Below are 19,960 nucleotides of genomic sequence, written 5' to 3' on the forward strand. Positions count from 1 at the left end.
AGTGCCAATACTTTCTTTTGGGATTTTCCAAGATGCCTATTTAATGAGATCTGATTTTGTACTAAATATATATGAAACAAATCTTCATTTCCATTTGTGATTTAAGCTGACTCAGCATAGGATGCGTTTCATAACTGACAGGCCGCAGACTGTGAGGAGTGTCTTCTGGGTTAGCTGTCACTGACTTTATCTTCTGGGTTAGCTGTCACTGACTCTATGTGTCCTGGAGCTCTCTGCACCTTCTGAGCTTCAGTTCCTACTGTGAAATGCATAACAAGTGTCTGCCTGGCTCAGAAGGACTCATCAATCATAGATCACACTTTTCATGAGTTACTTAAAAACTTTTGTCTATTATTTAGTGCTAGGATTATTATAAGATGGATTCTAATAATAAAATTCAGTATAACAGAAAATGCAAATGATTAAAAGTATTCTTTCAGTCATGCTTTACAAGCCTGGGGTGAGGAGGGAAATGGGTTACAGAGATAGCATTGGGCTACTTTGTAGCCATTGATGTACCCCTATTTAGAAACTGACACTAATGTCTGAGCATTAAAAAAAAAAAAGCAGTGTGGTGGTATGGCGGCCTCTAGTGGCTGGGAGAATAGTGTGGTCCTAACATTGTGTACAGATCACATGCACTCTTACATAGAAATGGCGAATGCCTCTGCTGTAGTTAACTTTCTGCTGGCACCATGACTTAGGTTTTCATCTCAGGTAAGATAATTGAATCCCCAAAGTGAATAAATAAATAAATTTAAAAAATCAAATTCCAAAGCAGTTTTTGTTCCCAAGCTAGAACAGAAAACAAACCTATGGCGTTGTTCAGCTACTGATCCTGCTTCAGTCCCTCCTGCCTCATCCTCCCAAGTAGCTAGGACCACAGCTTGAAACCACATAGTGGTTTTTATTGAATTTTTATGTAAATGGATCAGTTTCATACATAAATGTTGGCATTTATTCATCTGAAAAAAATGCTCAATTTAATCATACAGTGGCCTCTCTGACCAAAAGAATATTGAGTATTAGACCTTAGATAGAAATTCTCCCATAGCTTGTGTTTCTGGGACCAGTGGGATTATTAATTGCCGTGTTCTAAAGTCACATATAGGAAGTGATCACCGTACACTGAGTAGGTACTAACCCCAGATACAGCATATTCATTTGAGAAAAATAATGTATGAAGAAATCTGTCTTTCCTAAAATTGGAATATGTCTATTTCTTTATCCAACGTGAATTATGAATTGATATCATTATTCCTTTTTAAAAAATAATCAATATAGGGCTTAGCTGAAAACAAGAGTACTTTGGGACCTGAGGAAGTCCGTAAGTCTGCTCTGACACTGGTTATGGGAGCCCTTGACAACCCAAACCCCATCTTACGGTGTGCGGCAGGGGAAGCCCTTGGAAGAATGGCTCAGGTGGTGGGAGAAGCATCTTTTATTGCCCGAATGGCCCAATACAGTTTTGACAAGTAAGTGCGTCTCTTAGCAAGTTTCTCCACTAGTCTAAGATGTCTCTTAAGCAGTCAGTAATTGCTACCTAGACTATGTACTTTCCACTTGGTTTACTGCATGTGACAATTCTTGATTCTTGTTGCTTTTTACAATCTCAAATTTTAATTCAGTAATTTATTGACCTCTAGATTCTGGGAGAGATGTAATATGTTAAGAGCTTTTAAGGAGGACATGGTGGCTTATTCAAGAAGCATTAGTCAAGACTTTCCACAGGCACCTGCAGTTGTTCCCTCCTGTCCGCTGTCTGCCCCCTGTTAATCGAGATCAGTCTCTTACTCACTCACTTCTTAGAGTAATGCCTCACTTTAGAGGAGAACAGGATAGAGTTACACTTTAAAGCTTTTAAGAATTATTGTGCATGTCAGTTATGAAGAGTGACCTCAGCGAGTCAAACAAGCGTGATTAAGGGGAGAAATGTGGATTTTAATATTGTTACTCGAAGTTAAAAAAAAAATCAAAAGGCCAAAAAATAACATGAGTCATATAAATTGCCATTCTTAACTCCTATATTTTGAACAATAAGCATATTAATCCACATCATAATCATTAACGAGAGAAGAAGAATTGAAAGTAGGGATTATGAAATAAAAGCATTCTCTGAATGCTTACATTTTGAGACTGCCTTTCCTACAGCCAGTGGCGGGCCTCTTGGCTATAAGATGGTAACTCTGTTTTCATGCAACAACCCCGCGAAGCTCCTCACGGAAAGACGGCTTTGCTTTGGTCCCAATTGGAGGATGGCGGTCCTTCCTCCAGCAAGGCCATGGTAGCAGGACGGTGAGGTAGCTGGTTCCACTCTACCCAGGAGAGAGGGTTTGCTCTCAATATCATTGCTTTGCTTACTGAACAATTGAAATATTTCTTCACCAAATTCCCAAACTGTTAAGTATTTATTTTATATCAGATTTTAGAATTTACTTTGAAAAACTGTAAAATATCTCAGTAACTTGTTAATTGTATTATGATTATTTTAATGGTTTGCTAGCTCCTTGTTAAAACATTTTAAAATTAATTTATTAATTGTATTTTCACTTCTGTATTAGCACAAGAGTATTAATTAGATGCCATATGTGTGGCATATTCACAACATTTCTGCTCAATGTTGTGTTGATGTGATGTTATATACAGTGTCCAGTGATCATTGTATACTTGACACTTTAAATTGATGAGTGTTTAAGCCAGGTGTGATGGCTCATACCTGTAGCAGCAGCAGCAGCATTTGAAAGGCTAAGGCAGGGTTGCCATGAGTTTGAGGCTAGCCTGGGTAATTAATTAGTTTTACATAATAAATACATCTCAATTAAATTATTTTAAAATTTCTTTTCAGTATTTACTTTAATTTTAAAATTTATTAAAAAATATATCTTAGAGGCCAGAGAAATGGCTTAGCAATGAAAAGCACTCCTGCTTTTTGAGAAGACCCAAGTTCAATTCCCAGAACCCACATCAGGCAACTTATAACTCCACCTTTGGGAATCCAGTGCCCTCCACTGGTTTCTGTGGGTATCCACACTTGATTCACATACATTTCAATAAAAATACATCTTTTTTAAAGATTTATTTATTATTATACATAAATACACTGTAGCTGACTTCAGACGCACCAGAACGGGGCGTCAGATCTCATTACAGGTGGTTGTGAGCTACCATGTGGCTGCTGGGATTTGAACTCAGGACCTTTGGAAGAGCAGTCAGTGCTCTTACCTGCTGAGCCATCTCACCAGCCCAATAAATCTTTAATATACACATATAAAATATATGTAGAAATGTTCCTGTTTTATGGAGACTTTGATTGTAATTATAAGCAGGTGGGGTATAGGTCAGTGATATAATGCTTGCTTAGTGTACACAAGACTCTGGATCTAGTCCCCAGCACTTAAAAACAAAACAAAACATAGGAAATTTCTTAAGTAATGTAAGAAATATTTTGTGTATCCTCAGAATGCAGGTTTTTTTCTTTGTGGTACTGGGGATTGAACTCAGGACTTTGTACACACTAAACACATTCTCTGCCTGTGAGCCACACCCTCAGCCCCATGAATACTGTTTAAATTTCTTGTTCAAAGTCAGTTATAAAGGCCCTTATTTTATTAGTTTCCAGAATCTTTTCCTGCTGTGCATGTGCGATTGGTTAGACTATTACTAGAGGACGATGGAGAGACCAATTGCTGTTGTGTCATCTTTCTCAGGTTGAAGTCAGCTCGAGATGTCGTGTCCAGGACTGGTCACTCACTGGCCCTCGGTTGTTTACATCGTTATGTTGGTGGCATAGGATCAGGACAACACCTAAAGACCAGTGTCAGCATTCTACTGGCTCTAGCTCAAGATGGGACATCCCCTGAAGTTCAGGTAGACAGTCTGGAAGTATTTTGCCACAATTGCTTTTGAGATAAGGTCTTCCTGTCTTGCCCAAACTGACCTGGAACTTATGCTGTTCACATGCCTAAGCCTCCTGAGTGCTAGGATTACAGACATGTGCCATCGGGCCTATAATTTTAAACACTATCTGTGACTGACAGGTTGTTAGGAAAAATGAATTATGCTCTTTCCTTGTTATTTTTAGGAGTTTGTTAGAATCATTAGCAAGAATTTTGCTTTTCAACATAATCTTCAAAAACTGCCATTTTCTGTTAAACATATATATTCTACATATATATGATATTCATATAGTTCATTATTAGTTCTTTGAAAATGTAATACAATATATTTTGATCTTAACTTCGCCAGTTCACCCTTCCCTTCCCTACCCACCTAACTTAGTGTTTTTTGTTTTGTTTTGTTTTTTAACCCTTCAAAACCACTTTGTACTTTCCATAGATTCTTGATGTGTGGCCTTCTACTGGAAGATAGTCAGCTTACCGGGGGCTACACTCTTACAGATAACTGTCTCTCCCTTTCCCTGCAGCTAACAATTGCCAGTAGCTCCATGGCTTACGGTGGGATAGTGTGCCCAGCTCCTCTCTCCTTTTTGTCGTTTGGTCTAGCTTAGGCTTGTATAGGTTTTGTACATACTGTTGAAACTGCTATGAGTCCCTGCCTTTCTTCTGTGTCCAGGAGAAAATGTTCCCTTAGGTTCATACTCTCTGCTGTCTTTTCCACAGTGACCCCTGCATTTTGGAGGCTGGGATGAAGTTTATATGTTCCTTTAGGGATGAAAATTACACAGATATTTCCCCTCCACTTTGGCCAGTTGTGGATTACTCTGTAAATCACCATCCACTGAAAGTAGAAGTTTCTCAGACGCAGGTTGAGATATGCATGGATCTGTAGATAGAATGTTAAAGAGACATGTGCTCATGGAGTCTCACAATAATAGTAGATATCCTCTACAGCCTAAGACCCATCTAGCCATAGGTTCTTAGCCTGATAATGGTGGCAGGCATAGATCTCATCTTATAGAACGGAATTGAAATCCAGTTAGGAATACTTGTTTACTCCCATGATGTTTAGGCCCCTGTTCTACTAGTGGGCACGCCTTACCAGACCCGTCATTCCTCTGGCTTGCTGCATTCATAACTGTATGACTGGTGGTTATTTTTCTTCTCTGGTAGAACCTTCAAGGACTGTGAAAGCTAGCCAGTAGTGATGAAGCTTCTAGGTCCATACCAGAGTGGTTTTGCCCAGCTCTATCACTCAATCACATTGTATCTTCAGCAATCGGATCTGACAAGTTCTGGAGGCTAGCCTGGAACAATGGCAGAAGCCTGTAATGTTTGGGGGAAGGGGTGTCTCAGTGGCCAATGACTTCCGAAGAAGGAACTTACACCTGGCACTGGGCTCTTATTTCTTTGCTTCTTATCTTATCATATCTACATATATATATGTAGATATATGTATATATATATATATATATATATGTATATATATATGTGTGTGTATATGTATATATATATATGTATATATATATGTATATATATATGTAGTAGATATATGTATATATCTACATATATATATGTAGTATGTTTCCATATGTCTTTTTAAAAATGTCTTTAGTGTTGTTTATCCATGCCCATATTCCCTCTTCTACCCTACCTTCTACTCCAACCCAAGTTAATCCTTCCTGCTGCTGTTTTTCTCTTTTAACCCTGTTTTACTGGTGAATTCTGTCTCCCCACCCTGTCTTTGATCCCTTCGTAATTTACCGACCTGTATGACTATTCCAAGAACACATGAATCTGAGGATTCAAAGCTCACTCCTATAAATGAGAGAAAACATGACGGCATTCGTCTTTCTAGGTCTGCAGTGGCACTTAGGATGGTTGTTTCCATCACCATCCATTTACCTTCAGTCTTCATAATTCACATACCTATTCCCAGCACATTGTATTGTTGACTTTTTGTTTCTTTTCATCATTAGATGGTTAATACCCAAGTAGCCTCATGCCCACTCTTTCTTCCTCCTTTACCCCAACCCATGTTTCTAGGGTCATTGGATCACAGTTATTCTCTGAGTATTTTAACCTTTGTCATTTTTCAAACATTTTATGTTTAAGTAAATACAGCTGCAGTGAAACTTTAAGAGTATACACATTTAAACCATTCATGGAGGCACATGAGAGCAATTAAAAGGCTAAGCATAAAGATCACAAGTTCAAGGCCAGTCCAGGATACAATAAGACTCTAACTCAAAACATATTGATATTTCCACGAATATAACAATTTAGTTTACTTGGTTGAGTATACTGTAACTGTTTCCTGCAACTAAAGTGCAGTTATGTTTATTGTAGACTTGGTCTCTTCATTCACTTGCCCTGATAGTGGATTCTAGCGGCCCAATGTACCGTGGGTACGTGGAGCCCACGTTGTCCCTGGTACTCACCTTGCTGCTGACAGTTCCACCTTCACACACAGAAGTTCACCAGTGTTTGGGCAGATGCTTGGGGGCGATCATAACTACTGTTGGACCAGAGCTTCAGGGTAAGCAAATTCATCTCAAGTTGAAGAAAGTGCCTGGGCAATCACTGTCCCTCCCTCCAGCTCCCTCAGTATCACCATTGTGTTGCTTGCAAAACTTTTTAATAGTTATCATCTACTGTACATTTTTATTTTCCAAAACCTGGCACTCACTGTTTTATATGTGCCATTTTAAAAATATACAGATGTGATGGTTTGTATGTGCTCGGGCCAGGGAGTGGCAATTTTAAGAGGTGTAGTCTTGTTGGAGTGGGTGTGTCATAGTAGGGATGGGCTTACATACCCTCAACCTAGCTGCCTGGGAGTGAGTATTCTGCTAGCAGCCTTCAGATGAAGATGTAGAACTCTCAGCTCCTCCTGCACCATGCCTGCCTGGATGCTGCCATGTTCCCACTTTGATGATAATGGACTGAACCTTTGAACCTTTAAGCCAGCTCCAATTAAATGTTGTCCCTTATAAGACTTGCCTTGATCATGGTGTCTGTTCACAGAAGTAAAACTCTAACTAAGACAACAGGCAAACCATAGTAGGTGTCAGGGTTTTACTGGCAGTTGTAGCAGGCTCAGAAGCCTCTATGTAGAGCAGGATGTCCTTGAACTTGCAGTCTCTGGAGTGCTGGGATTAAATGTGTGCAGCACCACTCCTGGCTAATAGCATTTTTAAAAGTCTTGAGCAGAGAAAACATATTAAATGAAAGTCTGCTTGGACATCTCCTTCCCCCACAATGGAAAGGAAGTTCTTTTAGCCTGGGATGCTGAGTACTGCCTCCATGGGCTTACTCTTTGATTCTAATATCCCTAATGGTGTGTCACCTGTCACTGAGGCAGCTCGTTCAGAGGAAAGGTTCACAGAAGGTCGACTGCTGCTGTACTTGGAACTGGACCTTCCTGATGGTGAATTCAACACTGAATTCAGTGAGTCGTGACTGGACCCTGAGCATGTAGACTCAGAATCCCCGCTTCCCTTTCCATTTACTTTATGTCTTGAGAAGGCCGACTTTCTATTTCTATATCATTTAATGATGACACAGTTCCGTGATATGTGTCGCCTCCATTTTGCAGACAGACCATGAAAGTAGAGAGGGGCTGCATGATCATAGATTCCCTTGACTATGTACATTCTGCTTCACATTAAAGAAAATTTCAGACACCTACATTTGTCAACTAAATTATTATACAGGAAATATGTAATATATTTTCCTTAATTACCTCTGTAAGGTTTTATTATTAGGCAAGCAATCTTTAAAGTTGTCATAATGAAAGTAGAGTGTGTTCGTTGAGTAGAGAATCATGGAGTGAGAAATCCTGTGGTTCTTTAGCAGAAGACTGGAAGTTATAAAGGATAGTGTGTGTGTGTGTGTGTGTGTGGTTGTTTTTAAGGACTTAATTTCTAAGACATTGCCTTGCAAATACAGTTGTGTTTCAATGTCATATTTGTGGTTATAACAAACAATCTGAATACAGATTTGAAGAAGGGTTTACCTAGAAGACGATTACGTTCTAGGAGTCTTTCTGTGACACTACTAACATAGTTACATTTAGCGTTGTCTTTTATTTTCCTGTTAGGAAATGCAGCCACCATATCCACCATCCGCTCTTCCTGCTTGGTGGGCTGTGCCATTACCCAGGACCACTCTGACTCCCTTGTTCAGGCAGCTGCCATCTCTTGCCTTCAGCAGCTTCACATGTTTGCCCCACGACACGTCAATCTGTCCAGCCTTGTTCCTAGCCTCTGTGTAAGTATACAGCCATGCCAGTCACCATCTTATATTAAGAGCTTTAAAGTGTCTTTATCAAAAGACCAAACTGGACCAAAACAAAAACATACTGGCTGGATCATACGTCTTAGTGTTTAAGTTTCAATAGTTATCTTCTTTTCTTTTCTTTATTTTTTATTTTAAATTTTAAGAAATATTTTGATGACCTGCTCATTTCCTAGCTAAGAACTTGCTATGTGTGGTCCCATCCACTCAGAACTGCATTTCTTAGTATTTCTTGAATGATGGCTTCTGGGATCTGCTGCCGTCATTGCAATCTTCAGTGTGTCCATTCAACAAATATTCGCGGATTGCCTGTTAGATGTAAGGTACAAGGCAGACTACTGCAGGCACTTGTATAAATAAGACAAGATCAAACCTTTGCCATGAGGCTTACAGCTAACAAGAGACAGTGAACAATAGTTATTTACAAAAATGATAAGCGCTAGGAAGGCTGTAGAAGGTTGGTAGAAGGTTGAGGATGTTGCTCAGTGGTAAAGCCCCTGTGTAGCATTTAAAAGGCCCTGGGTTTGATTCTCAGCAAACAACAAACAGAAAAGAAAAAGCATTCGGTAACATCAGGAGTATATAACACAGAACTTACCATAATCCAGACATTGAGAAATTAGTTTCCTGAAAAACAGTACTTACAGTGTGTTATGTAGAATAGGATTTAGTCTGTAGACCAGCACAGTATCAGTATTCAGAGGGAAAAGTAGGATATGAGAAGTATATGTTTAATGGTGTGGATAAACCTGGGAGAAGATGTAAGTATGGACAGCAGAAAGCAAGGTGGCTGGATAGCTAGCCAGGGGGCAGATCATGCCGATGTTCATAGATAGTAAGACCTTGGACTTTATTCTATAACAAGGAATCATTATTCTCTACAGGCAGGTAACATGATCAGATCTGTACTTTCCCCATTCTATCCTCGATGCAGTAGGCTAAGAATCTTGGTATTGTAGGAGAATGATGATAATGGTTTGTTTTCGGTTGTTTACAATTGGAATAAGGTGGAAAAGGATGGATTCAAATGATATTTAGGAGGAAGAACTGACAGAATGAGTTGAGTAATTGACCCTGAGGGAAAAGCAAGAAGGATGTTTTGGGTTCTGTCCTGAGCATGGTGATGGAATTTCCTGTGACTGGCATTGTTGGGCAGGGTTGGGGAGTGGTATACCATTATTTGGTTATAGGTATGTGACTGATTACACAAGCCTGGAGCTCAGTTAAAAGTGAATGGAGTAAGCCAGGCGTGGTGGCGCACGTCTTTAATCCCAGCACTTGGGAGGCAGAGGCAGGCGGATTTCTGAGTTCCAGGCCAGCCTGGTCTACAGTGAGTTCCAGGACAGCCAGGGCCATACAGAGAAACCCTGTCTTGAAAAAAAACCAAACCAAACAAAGAAACAAAAGACTGGATTAGAAAAGTGAGTTTGGTACTGTAAGTCATTTAGATAACCTACGGGAGTAGCTGAGATCAGAGTGAGTGCTGAGTTAGAAACCTGCCATGGTAGACTTACAAAAGAAAAGAAGACTATTAGAGAACTGAGAGGGAGTGGGGAGGGGACAGGAGGATAACAGTGACATAAGAAAGACTGAAGGAAAAGTAGAGGGTGTGTATTTACACGGGCCAAGTGCAGTAGCAGAGCAGTTAGCTATATTAAATACTGACAAGGCCTGAGGTGAGCTGTAATATGTCCTTTGACCTTTGTCACATGATTGTTTGCGGCAAGAACTCACCGGAAGAATGATGGAGGTGAAAGCCAGAGGTTCAAGAATGAGCACAAGTAGAAAGTCTTTGTAGACGTTTGGGATGTTGGGGTTGGAGCAATGACTCAGTGATTAAGAGCACTGGCTCCTCTCCAGAGGATCCAGGTTCAATTTCCAGCACTCATATGATGGCTAACAGTTGTCTGTAACTCCAGTTCCAGGGGATCCAACATCCTTTTCTGGACTCCTCAAGTACTATCTGCACATGGTACATAAAAATATATGCAGCCAAAACACCCCTTCACATAAAATAAAAATAAGGAATGTCTTTTAAAAGCTAAAAAAAAAAAAAAAAAAAACAAAAAGGAACAAGTGGAAGAAGTCAGTGTCCAGGAGGTCTAGGATAGGAGAGACTTTCTTCTTTCCTGTAGTAGCAGTGTGTAAGCCTGTTGCCGTGCTGATGTGCGGAGCTTAGTAGAGGGGAACTATTAAGCATCCAGGAAACGGGAAATCATTTATAGTCCAAGTGGATTTTAGTGGAGTAGAGTTTCCAGGGCATAAGTAATGGGATTGCATTTTCACTGCAACCTGACAAAAAGGAGATGAACAGAGCTAAACATGGGCTTAGAGATTAAGGATGTTGTCTGTTGATTTCATATTCGTAGGGAAAGAGAAGACTAACTTCTGTGAATGAGGGACTTAAAGTTGAGGATAATGGCATATAGGAAATTGAACTCGCTGGGCATTATAAGAGTCTCTGGTAGAACAGGGAGTTCATTATAGATTAATGACACTCTGGCTCCAGTGTGTGATGCATGATGGGATCAATTTTGATTAATTATGATTTTTTCATATCTGTAAATGACTTAGATGAAGACCATAAGAAAGTAGACTTCTGTGCCTTCATAGGTAGACTTTGAGCATTCAGGGTAGCGTAAGGGAAGGAAGATTGCTAATGACACAGTGCTGCAAGGACAGACAGTGGAGCCAAGAGGAAGCTGGAGAGTGATACCGTAGATGTCACCATCAGAGGGTGCTGCTGGGGGAAGGAGGACCCTGTGGGATAATAAAAGGGCAAGATAGGCGATTCTGGGTTTTGTGTGGTGTATTTCATTTTACTCTGTAAACATACCCCTATTTAGGGAGAATTCAGCAAGTGCCCGGCCATCATGGAGTTTGAGTAAGTCACAGGGTAGAACCAAATGCACACGGCATGTTTACAAACAATGTAGAAAGAAAACAACAGAATATTAGTGTGCATTGCCCTCTATGATAGGAAACCGAGCATTGTGCTGAAGCTGTGACCTAGTGGGAGCCATGAGGGCATAGATGGTATCTGCTACATACCCAGTACGGCTCAGACAGTAACTGATGAAGACACAGACCTACCTTTCTGGGGTTTCTGGTTTCTCTCCATTTTTTTCTTTGAAAACATTTAAAAAACATCTTGGTTTGTATGTGTCTGAGCATGTATGTACCACCATTCACATATAAATGTCAGAAGACAACCTTAGATTGTCAAGCTTCCATCTTGTTTGAGACTGGGTCTTTTGTTTTTTGTGTACACCAGGCTAGGTGGCCTTCAGACTTCCAAGGACGCTGCTGTTTCCACCTACAGTTTCTCAGTAGGTGCTCTGGGATCACACAGCCAGGCACTGCTGTGTCCAACTCTTCCATGAGGTTCTAGGAGTAGAAACTTAGGTCCGCAGGCTTGGGCGGCAAGTGCTTTGCCTCACTGAATTAACATGGCCCCAGACCCCATTTTTTTCCTCTTTAAATTTATTATGCTATAGAGGTTGACAGAACATAGTAAAAGGATCTAGTAAAGTAAAAACCGACTCTTACCTGAGTGTATTTTATCACTAAGCCACAGGGAACGCAATGAGTTTCCTATGCCTAACGCAAGCTAATGTTTCCAAGCTGATTCCTTGGTGGAACATCCAGGGTTTTATTACCGGGCATGTCGGAATACTTCCCTGAACCCCTTCCAAAAGACTGCGTGAGTGAGATTCTTCTCATCTCGGGGACGGGCTGGCACAGCAGCTGAGACATGAACAGAGGGGCATTCAAGTAGTTGCCCAAAGCCTCTCAAACAGTTTACATTTACCAGATGCTAAGACACTTGCTGAAAAGCAGTCTGTGTGTGAATTCATTCAAAGTAGTGAAATGAATTCAGACCTCAGTAAATTCACATCAATCAATTCTGCTGTCCTTGTCACCAGAAATGGACATATTATGTGAAAACACATACAGTATCTAAAACAAAAGGAATAGGATTTTTTTTTTTCAGCAAATGTATTGAGAAGTACATTTTGAAGGCACAAGCGCCACTCTGAATTACCATTTCTGTTCTTGGAATGAACTGCTTTGTCTGTCATGTGACCACACTGTCACATGACCATAGTTCCTCTTGTCCAGACAGGATCATTGTATTTGTGTCATCTAGAATAATTTTAGAAATGGTCAGTGAATGATTTTAACTTTGAAATTCATCTGTATGTTCCTTAGCCTGGCATAGTGTTGCATACCACCTATGATCTCTGCACTCAGGAGGCAGAAGCAGGTGGGTCTTTATGAGATTGAGGCCCATTTAGTCTATATAGTGAGAATCAGGTCAGCCAGAGCTATATAGTGAGACCTGGTTTAAAAAACAAACAAAAAAAGAAACAGGCTTCTATTTGTCGTTGCTGAAAAAGTCCACCCACAATTGAATTTACCTTGCTGAAGCCATATGCTACTCAGAGATGGTGGAACTATCTGTGGTGTACTGGAAAATTGTTAGAGCATGAACTTATGCTGTGCAGAAACTCCTCTGAATTTCCATTTAGTGTATTAGAGAACAGATCTCAGCATAGGGATTTTGGTAATGCTGTATTTTCTGTCTGTCTTACTGACACGATCATCCTCAAAAACGCCATTGTATAATTGTGTTGTATTTGTTTAAAGGCTGAATTTTATTATTCTTTAATTACGTATGTTTGTGTGTCTGAGTGTGGGTGTGGGCACATGATGTATGCAGGTGCCCAAAGAGACCAGACGTGTCAGTTCCCTCCGGAGATGGAGTTAACAGATAGTGATGGGTGCTGGGAGTTGAACCCAGGTCTTCGGGAAGAACATCAAGTGCTCTTAACTACTGAGTCATCTCCCAGCCCCTGATGGTAATTTAAAAAAAAGCAAGGTCTTTCATTAAGGAGCCTCTTAGAAGTAAGGCTTCCCAAAGATGAGTTTACAAGGTGAATGAACTTCAAGGTCCCAGCTGTAGTCACTGTCCTGACTTGTGATGTGACAGGTTCACCTGTGCAGCTCCCATCTGTTGCTCCGACGAGCGGCTGTGGCCTGTCTCCGGCAACTCGCACAGAGAGAAGCAGCTGAAGTGTGTGAATATGCCATGAGCCTGGCGAAGAATGCAGGGGACAAAGAGATCAGCGGTGGTAGTGAGTCTCTGATTGGACAATTCTCTTGTTTAAAAACTTTCATGGAGGGGGGCTGCGATTGGGATGTAATGTGAATAAAAACAAACATTATGGGAAAATACTTTCATATTTCTAAGAGATCAGAATAATCAGTTTGAGAAACCAGATACTAACCATTAATCTCAGCTTAAATTTTAATACAACAGTAAGCAAGTGGAGATCATAGTTAAAAGGTATTTCATACTGTTGTGAGTCATGTGTAAGGCTTGGTCTTTAGTGTATGCTACCTAGAGCATATAACATCGCACACAGATTTACTTGTGGCAATTCCCTTTCAGATGTCAATCCTTTCACACCTGGAGTTAGTTCTCGCAGTGACATCCATTGCCGGCACCAGGGTGTTAATATAACAGACACGGGACTTGAGGGACTTCTCTTTGGAATGCTAGATCGAGAGACAGATCGAAAACTCTGCTCTGATATTCACGACACGTTGGGGCACATGCTTTCTTCACTGGCAGTTGAAAAGCTTTCCCACTGGCTAATGCTTTGTAAAGATGTCTTAGCAGCTTCTAGTGGTACGTATTTAAATGATGCTCTTAAAACAATGAAGATCATCTTGCTTCTGATAATAAGCATAGATACATTTCTCTATTGAGCCCACTTTAAAAAGTATCATTGACTTTCATTCACAGCTTTCTATAAAATGTTGAAGGTTAAATCTTGGTATAAATTAAGATGCTTTTGAAATACATTTTAAATAAACTCTTTTTGAAAGTTCAGCTTAAATTTTTACATCTTAAGAATCCCGTGCTACTCTGCTGTAGAACATAACCTATCATCCATTTTAAATATTCAAGAGAAGTGCATATGCGGATAACTGATGTTGTCTTTCATCTTAAGAATCCCGTGCTACTCTGCTGTAGAACATAACCTATCATCCATTTTAAATATTCAAGAGAAGTGCATGTGCGAATAACTGATGTTGTCTTTCATCTTAAGAATCCCGTGCTACTCTGCTGTAGGACATAACCTATCATCCATTTTAAATATTCAAGAGAAGTGCATGTGCGGATAACTGATGTTGTCTTTCTTGGTCTCGGATACAGAAGAGGCTTGTGAATTTCGCTCGTTGAGAGAATGGGTTTACGTCTTCCCGAAGCATCGTCTCGGGACGAGTCATGCTGCTCTCCTTTCTTGTTGTAGATATGAGCGCAGCTACCCTCTTAAGCAGTGGGAAAGACGAAGACTCTGAGAAGAAAGATGAGACGGATGACGACGCCATGTTCACTACCCTGGGCGACGAGGACAAAGCAAAGCCTTCCGTGGCTCCTCGCTGGGCCACTCGGGTGTTTGCTGCAGACTGCCTGTGCCGAATCATCAACCTGTGCGAGAACTCAGACCAGGCTCACTTCGATCTTGCCTTGGCACGGTCTGCTAAACTACGAAACCCAAAAAGTAAGTGTCAGGTTAGTTCTTCTTCTCCTGGAAGTCTTTTTGATAGGTTTGAGCTATTTCACCTCTCTGAGCATGCTTTAGGCTATGCATTTTATTTATTGCGGGTTGCCTTGCCTTGAGAGTAAGTGTCTGTCCCTGTATACTACTTGTTTGCATTTAGAATATTTGTTTATATTTAGATATCTGTGTGTATGAATTTTATTCTTTCAACCATATTAGAATAACAAGGTTTGCAACTTACATTTCCTCAGGATATAATCCTCAGTTTAACACTTAATTGTTAAAGAGATGATACACTGTGGGGAGCACATCGGAGTTAACTTTGACTGACTTCTTGCTTGTGATTAGTCATGAAAGAGTCTGCCAACATCTGCCTTTGTTTTTAATTAAGATGGGCATTATACCCTGCCAAGTTCCTCCACTTAGGCATATGTCCTTGAGAGACTGTCCTAGCTTAAAGGAAATGAATGGCCTTAGTCAAACATAGATACTGTGTACCACAAACTCACCATGTAAACATTTGTAGTCACTGTTTATCTTCTTGGAATTGATCACACTTTGTGTTGCTTACCTTTAAAAGACACTAGAACATACACTTGCTTGCTAACACGGCGTTTACCAACAGCCTGCCCGTCTCTGTCTCTTATGTCTTTCTGACTTTCCTCTCACCATCCTCATCATCACGGCATCATCATCATCATGCCAGTAGTGGTTCCTCCATTGACTGACCGACAGGCTCCAACAGTGCAACTTTCAGGTCCAAAGTCAAATGAACTTTGCCATTCACAGTTAGAGATGGTCAGAATGGTCTATGGCACATTTCAAACTTTCATATTTCACATATGGAAATACGTGAAATTATTAGGTAGTTTTGAACATTTTTTTAACCTTTTGTAAGCATTTTGTTATTTGGATCAAATATTATAGAAAATCCACAAAGTGAGCATTAGGCCCGGTAATAAATATTTTCATTTTATAGTTAAAGAGACCCAGAGAAATTGAGAGAACTGATCCAGTAAGAGACTTTGTACCTGTATGTAGTTGTCTCTCTATTACCCTGCTGGTTTTTTGATTTGTCTAAGTTGACAGCATAGATGTATATATATTTAAATGCCTTGCATGTTATAGCAGTGCACAGTGTATGAAATGTGAATCAGAAGATAGAACACATATAGACTCTATATTCACTGTGTTGGGGAAACACAGTGAATATAGAGTAGTATTCATGTCATTGTTTAGTCCATATTAACTGAGTCCTATTAACTGAATATTGAGAATGTAAAGAATCAAAGTCATAGTCAGACCTTACAAAACCCTAACAGTCCAGATGATAGAGAGGTTGACTTATGAATCCAGTATGTCTGATGTGTCCTGACAGAGGTGTTGGGAAGATTCTTAAAAAGGTTGTTTGTGGGCTAGAGTGATGGCTTGGTGGTTAAAAGCCCTTGCTGCCCTTGTGGAGGACCCAGGTTCAGTGCTCAGACTATCAAATGACTCACAAATGCTTCTAACTCTAGTGCCAGAGAATGTGATGCCCTCTTCTAGCCTCCCTGGGCCTCCATGGGTTGCATTAGCTATTCCATCTAAGAGGGGAGTGCTGCTCATATGCAGAATCTGTTCACAGTCTGGTACTGTGATTCCCCCATGCACTCTGCATGTGCTCTTTGCTTCATGGTGCTTCACAGCTATGGCTGGATGGTAGGATGGTCTCAGCTTAGGTTCCAGTGTGAAACAGGAGCCAACTCTGACTTTGAAAAGTTGCAAACCTGGCCCTTTCCAGGTTACCCTTTGGATGCATCCTCATCTCCTAGTCCTCCTGTGTACTGCGCTTTAGCCATAGGAATGGTCACTCCTAGACTGCAGTAAGCCTCCCAGCCCTCCTAGTTACCCTTGACATTTCCACCCTTTACATATTCACCTGAGATTTTAGAAAAAAGGTTTCATAAAGAGGTTTATGGGTGGAGACTGGTAGGGAAAGCAGCTCTCATTTCAGGTCCAGTTGTTTGATTGGGAGTTTGATAGATTCCTAGATTTTGTGAATTAGATGACAGAGAGAACAAGAATTATTGTCTTTTATTCTTCCACTTATTTATTTATTATTTATGAATTATTTCTTGTTATTTACATTTTGTTTATTTGCATTTATATAGCCTGAGTAGATCCATTTTAATTCAGAGCCTCCTGCCTGGGACTTTCCCCGCCAAACTCTGTCAGTGGCTTATTATACCTCACAAGGCTGGTTGCTTGTTCTAACCTCCTCTAGAGGAGGGAGCTTTGGAGTCTTCCAGCCAAATTCTCTTCTCTCTTTACCTTCAGTGCCTACCACCAACATACACTCTTTAAACTTTAAATGTTAAATTTGGTTTTTAAAGATAGGAACTTGAGGAAACCTGTCTTGTTAACTTTTGGGGGTGGTGTGAGTCACTCTGTTGCCAGGACTTGGAAAGCCTGCCTTCAGTCCTCTGGACGAGAGCACTGGAGTGCGATCATTTCTTCTGGTGTGTGTTCCCCGTATTCTAAGTTCACTGATCTTTGTACCCAGCTTGTCCTAATGTCACCCAGCATCTTTCTTGTCATATTGTGTGCCTTATGACCTCACACTCTCTCCAGCTCCATCACAGTCATGCTCCCCTTTACTGTGTGGCAGTGCACAGTGCCTGTAAATTCTTGCCTGCCAATTCTGTTCTCTCTTTCTTTCATATTTGAACCAGTTTCTGGTCGTTGATCCTTCCTTTCTGCTGGGAGCCTGGGAGCTGGGTTCTCTATGTCTTTATGACCTTGGCACTTTGTCATCAGATGCTGGGCATTGTACCTGCTGTGGGGCTAGCACTGGATTTTGCTCTTCCTTTAAATTGTGGTGAACTCTGTCCTGAGATGTACTAAAATTAGTGCAAATTGCACTATTTGGATTCTTTTGAGATTTGCTTTTAAGCAAGGTCCAGGGTTACCCTTGACCTGGTGCTAACAGTACAAGACTCCCTTCCCATTCTGTTCTCAGAAAAAGTCTTTTAAAAATAACTTTGTAACTAAATTTCCTGACTACACACTGTTTTTCTACAATAGGGATTGTCAGACCTGTGATCGCAATGCAACCCACAAGGGTGCTTTGTAAATAGTTTACTGGAATTCACCACACTCATTTCTATAGCATTGTCTATTGTGTTCTCTAAGTACTTTCTGCTGCTTTCATAGTGCAGCAGCAGAGCTGAATAACTGCCTTAGAGATAATATGGCCTGCAAAGCCAAACATAGTATCTGACCCTTTACAGAGAAGTCCTGCCAGTGCCTGTTCTGAGAGAACTACAAGCCCATGGGAAAGCCATGGTAATCATGTATTTTGCTTTAGCTGTCAGTGTATATCCTGTAGTTGTCTGTGTTTGAGTGGGCTACTGCTGCTCTGAGACACCTGAGTTTTATTTTTTAGATATTGCGGATCATAAGTGCTTTATCAAATTGTTTCCTATTTTTATGCATTGTACTAGTCTGGGTGAACTTTCCCTTCTACAGTCTGTTTTCCTTTGCAGATGACCTCTTAGTATTGCATCTCTCTGACCTGATTCGAATGGCATTCATGGCTGCAACCGATCATAGCAACCAACTTCGAATGGCTGGGCTCCAGGCACTTGAAGACATAATCAAGAAATTTGCATCTGTGCCCGAGCCAGAATTTCCAGGTCATGTGATCCTGGAGCAGTATCAAGCTAATGTAAGTTTTGTGGCTTATATAGACTAAATGAAGTTTGTGAGGGTCACTAAAGGAGGGAATATGGTCTCTTCATATGGAACTCAAAGCTTCATGATCTGTTTCAAAACTTCAGTCAACCTACAACTGGAGAAGGGTCAAACTGTTGGAACTATTTTTAGTCTCTGAGAGCCTATCAGTGATAAAACTAGAATAGAAATTCCAGCCTTGCCTTCCAGTCTTGTGCTTAGATGTTCAGCCATGTCATGCCCTGCCATTTAAATGATAAAGGGACATTCATAGAAATGCTGCAGATTTGCTGCCATTGTCTATGTGTACCCTGAAGCTGGATGAACAGTTTTAGAAACAAGCAATGTTCTGTTGTAAACTGAGTGAGGAGATGGCTCCTGGTAACAGCTCCCAAAGGCATCACTGAAAGGAACAGACCTACGAGACTTTTTTAGCCACACATCCTAAACTTGTTTTTCCTGAGATTTGTACTCTAAGATTTCAGTCACACAATAAATTAATCCTAGTAATGGGGAAAAGGATCTATGAAAGTTAGGGAAACATTATATATTGGCAAGCAAAATGGAAGTCTTCTTTTTTTATATATATATTTTTTTTATTAGGTATTTTCCTCATTTACATTTCCAATGCTATCCAAAAAGCCCCAATTGACTCCCCCCCCACTCCCCTACCCACCCACTCCCACTTTTTGGCCCTGGCGTTCCCCTGTACTGGGGCATATAAAGTTTGCAAGTCCAATGGGCCTCTCTTTCCAGTGATGGCTGACTAGGCCATCTTTTGATACATATGCAGCTAGAGTCAAGAACTCCGGGATACTGGTTAGTTCATAATGTTGTTCCACCTATAGGGTTGCAGATCCCTTTAGCTCCTTGGGTACTTTCTCTAGCTCCTCCATTGGGGGCCCTGTGATCCATCCAATAACTGACTGTGAGCATCCACTTCTGTGTTTGCTAGGCCCCGGCATTGTCTCACAAGAGACAGCTATACCTGGGTTCTTTCAGCAAAATCTTGCTAGTGTATGCAATGGTGTCAGCGTTTGGAAGCTGATTATGGGATGGATCCCTGGATATGGCAGTCTTTAGATGGTCCATCCTTTCGTCACGGCTCCAAACTATATCTCTGTAACTCCTTCCATGGGTGTTTTGTTCCCAATTCTAAGAAGGGGCACAGTGTCCACACTTTGGTCTTCGTTCTTCTCGAGTTTCATGCGTTTAACAAGTTGTATCTTATATCTTGGGTATCCTAAGTTTTTGGGCTAATATCCACTTATCAGTGAGTACATATTGTGTGAGTTCCTTTGTGATTGTGTTACCTCATTCAGGATGATGCCCTCCAGGTCCATCCATTTGCCTAGGAATTTCATAAATTCATTCCTTTTAATAGCTGAGTAGTACTCCATTGTGTAAATGTACCACATTTTCTGTATCCATTCCTCTGTTGAGGGGCATCTGGGTTCTTTCCAGCTTCTGGCTATTATA

At 40.7% G+C, this 19,960-nt stretch overlaps 1 protein-coding gene across 1 annotated transcript in view; it reads left to right on the plus strand.

The window, feature by feature from the left end:
* Positions 1 to 19,960, plus strand: part of Heatr5b (HEAT repeat containing 5B) — a 77,670-nt gene that overhangs the window by 25,698 nt on the left and 32,012 nt on the right. The window contains exons 18-25 of the mRNA XM_085833053.1: positions 1,285 to 1,475; positions 3,708 to 3,867; positions 6,246 to 6,435; positions 7,999 to 8,168; positions 13,189 to 13,333; positions 13,651 to 13,890; positions 14,519 to 14,770; positions 18,295 to 18,476. Coding sequence (XP_085689179.1) covers positions 1,285 to 1,475; positions 3,708 to 3,867; positions 6,246 to 6,435; positions 7,999 to 8,168; positions 13,189 to 13,333; positions 13,651 to 13,890; positions 14,519 to 14,770; positions 18,295 to 18,476 — 1,530 coding nt within the window. The remainder of the gene's footprint in view (positions 1 to 1,284; positions 1,476 to 3,707; positions 3,868 to 6,245; positions 6,436 to 7,998; positions 8,169 to 13,188; positions 13,334 to 13,650; positions 13,891 to 14,518; positions 14,771 to 18,294; positions 18,477 to 19,960) is intronic.

The sequence above is a fragment of the Mus caroli genome, unplaced genomic scaffold (genome assembly GCF_978045245.1).
Source record: "Mus caroli unplaced genomic scaffold, Mus_caroli_1 scaffold_18, whole genome shotgun sequence".
Taxonomy (NCBI): Eukaryota; Metazoa; Chordata; class Mammalia; order Rodentia; family Muridae; genus Mus; species Mus caroli.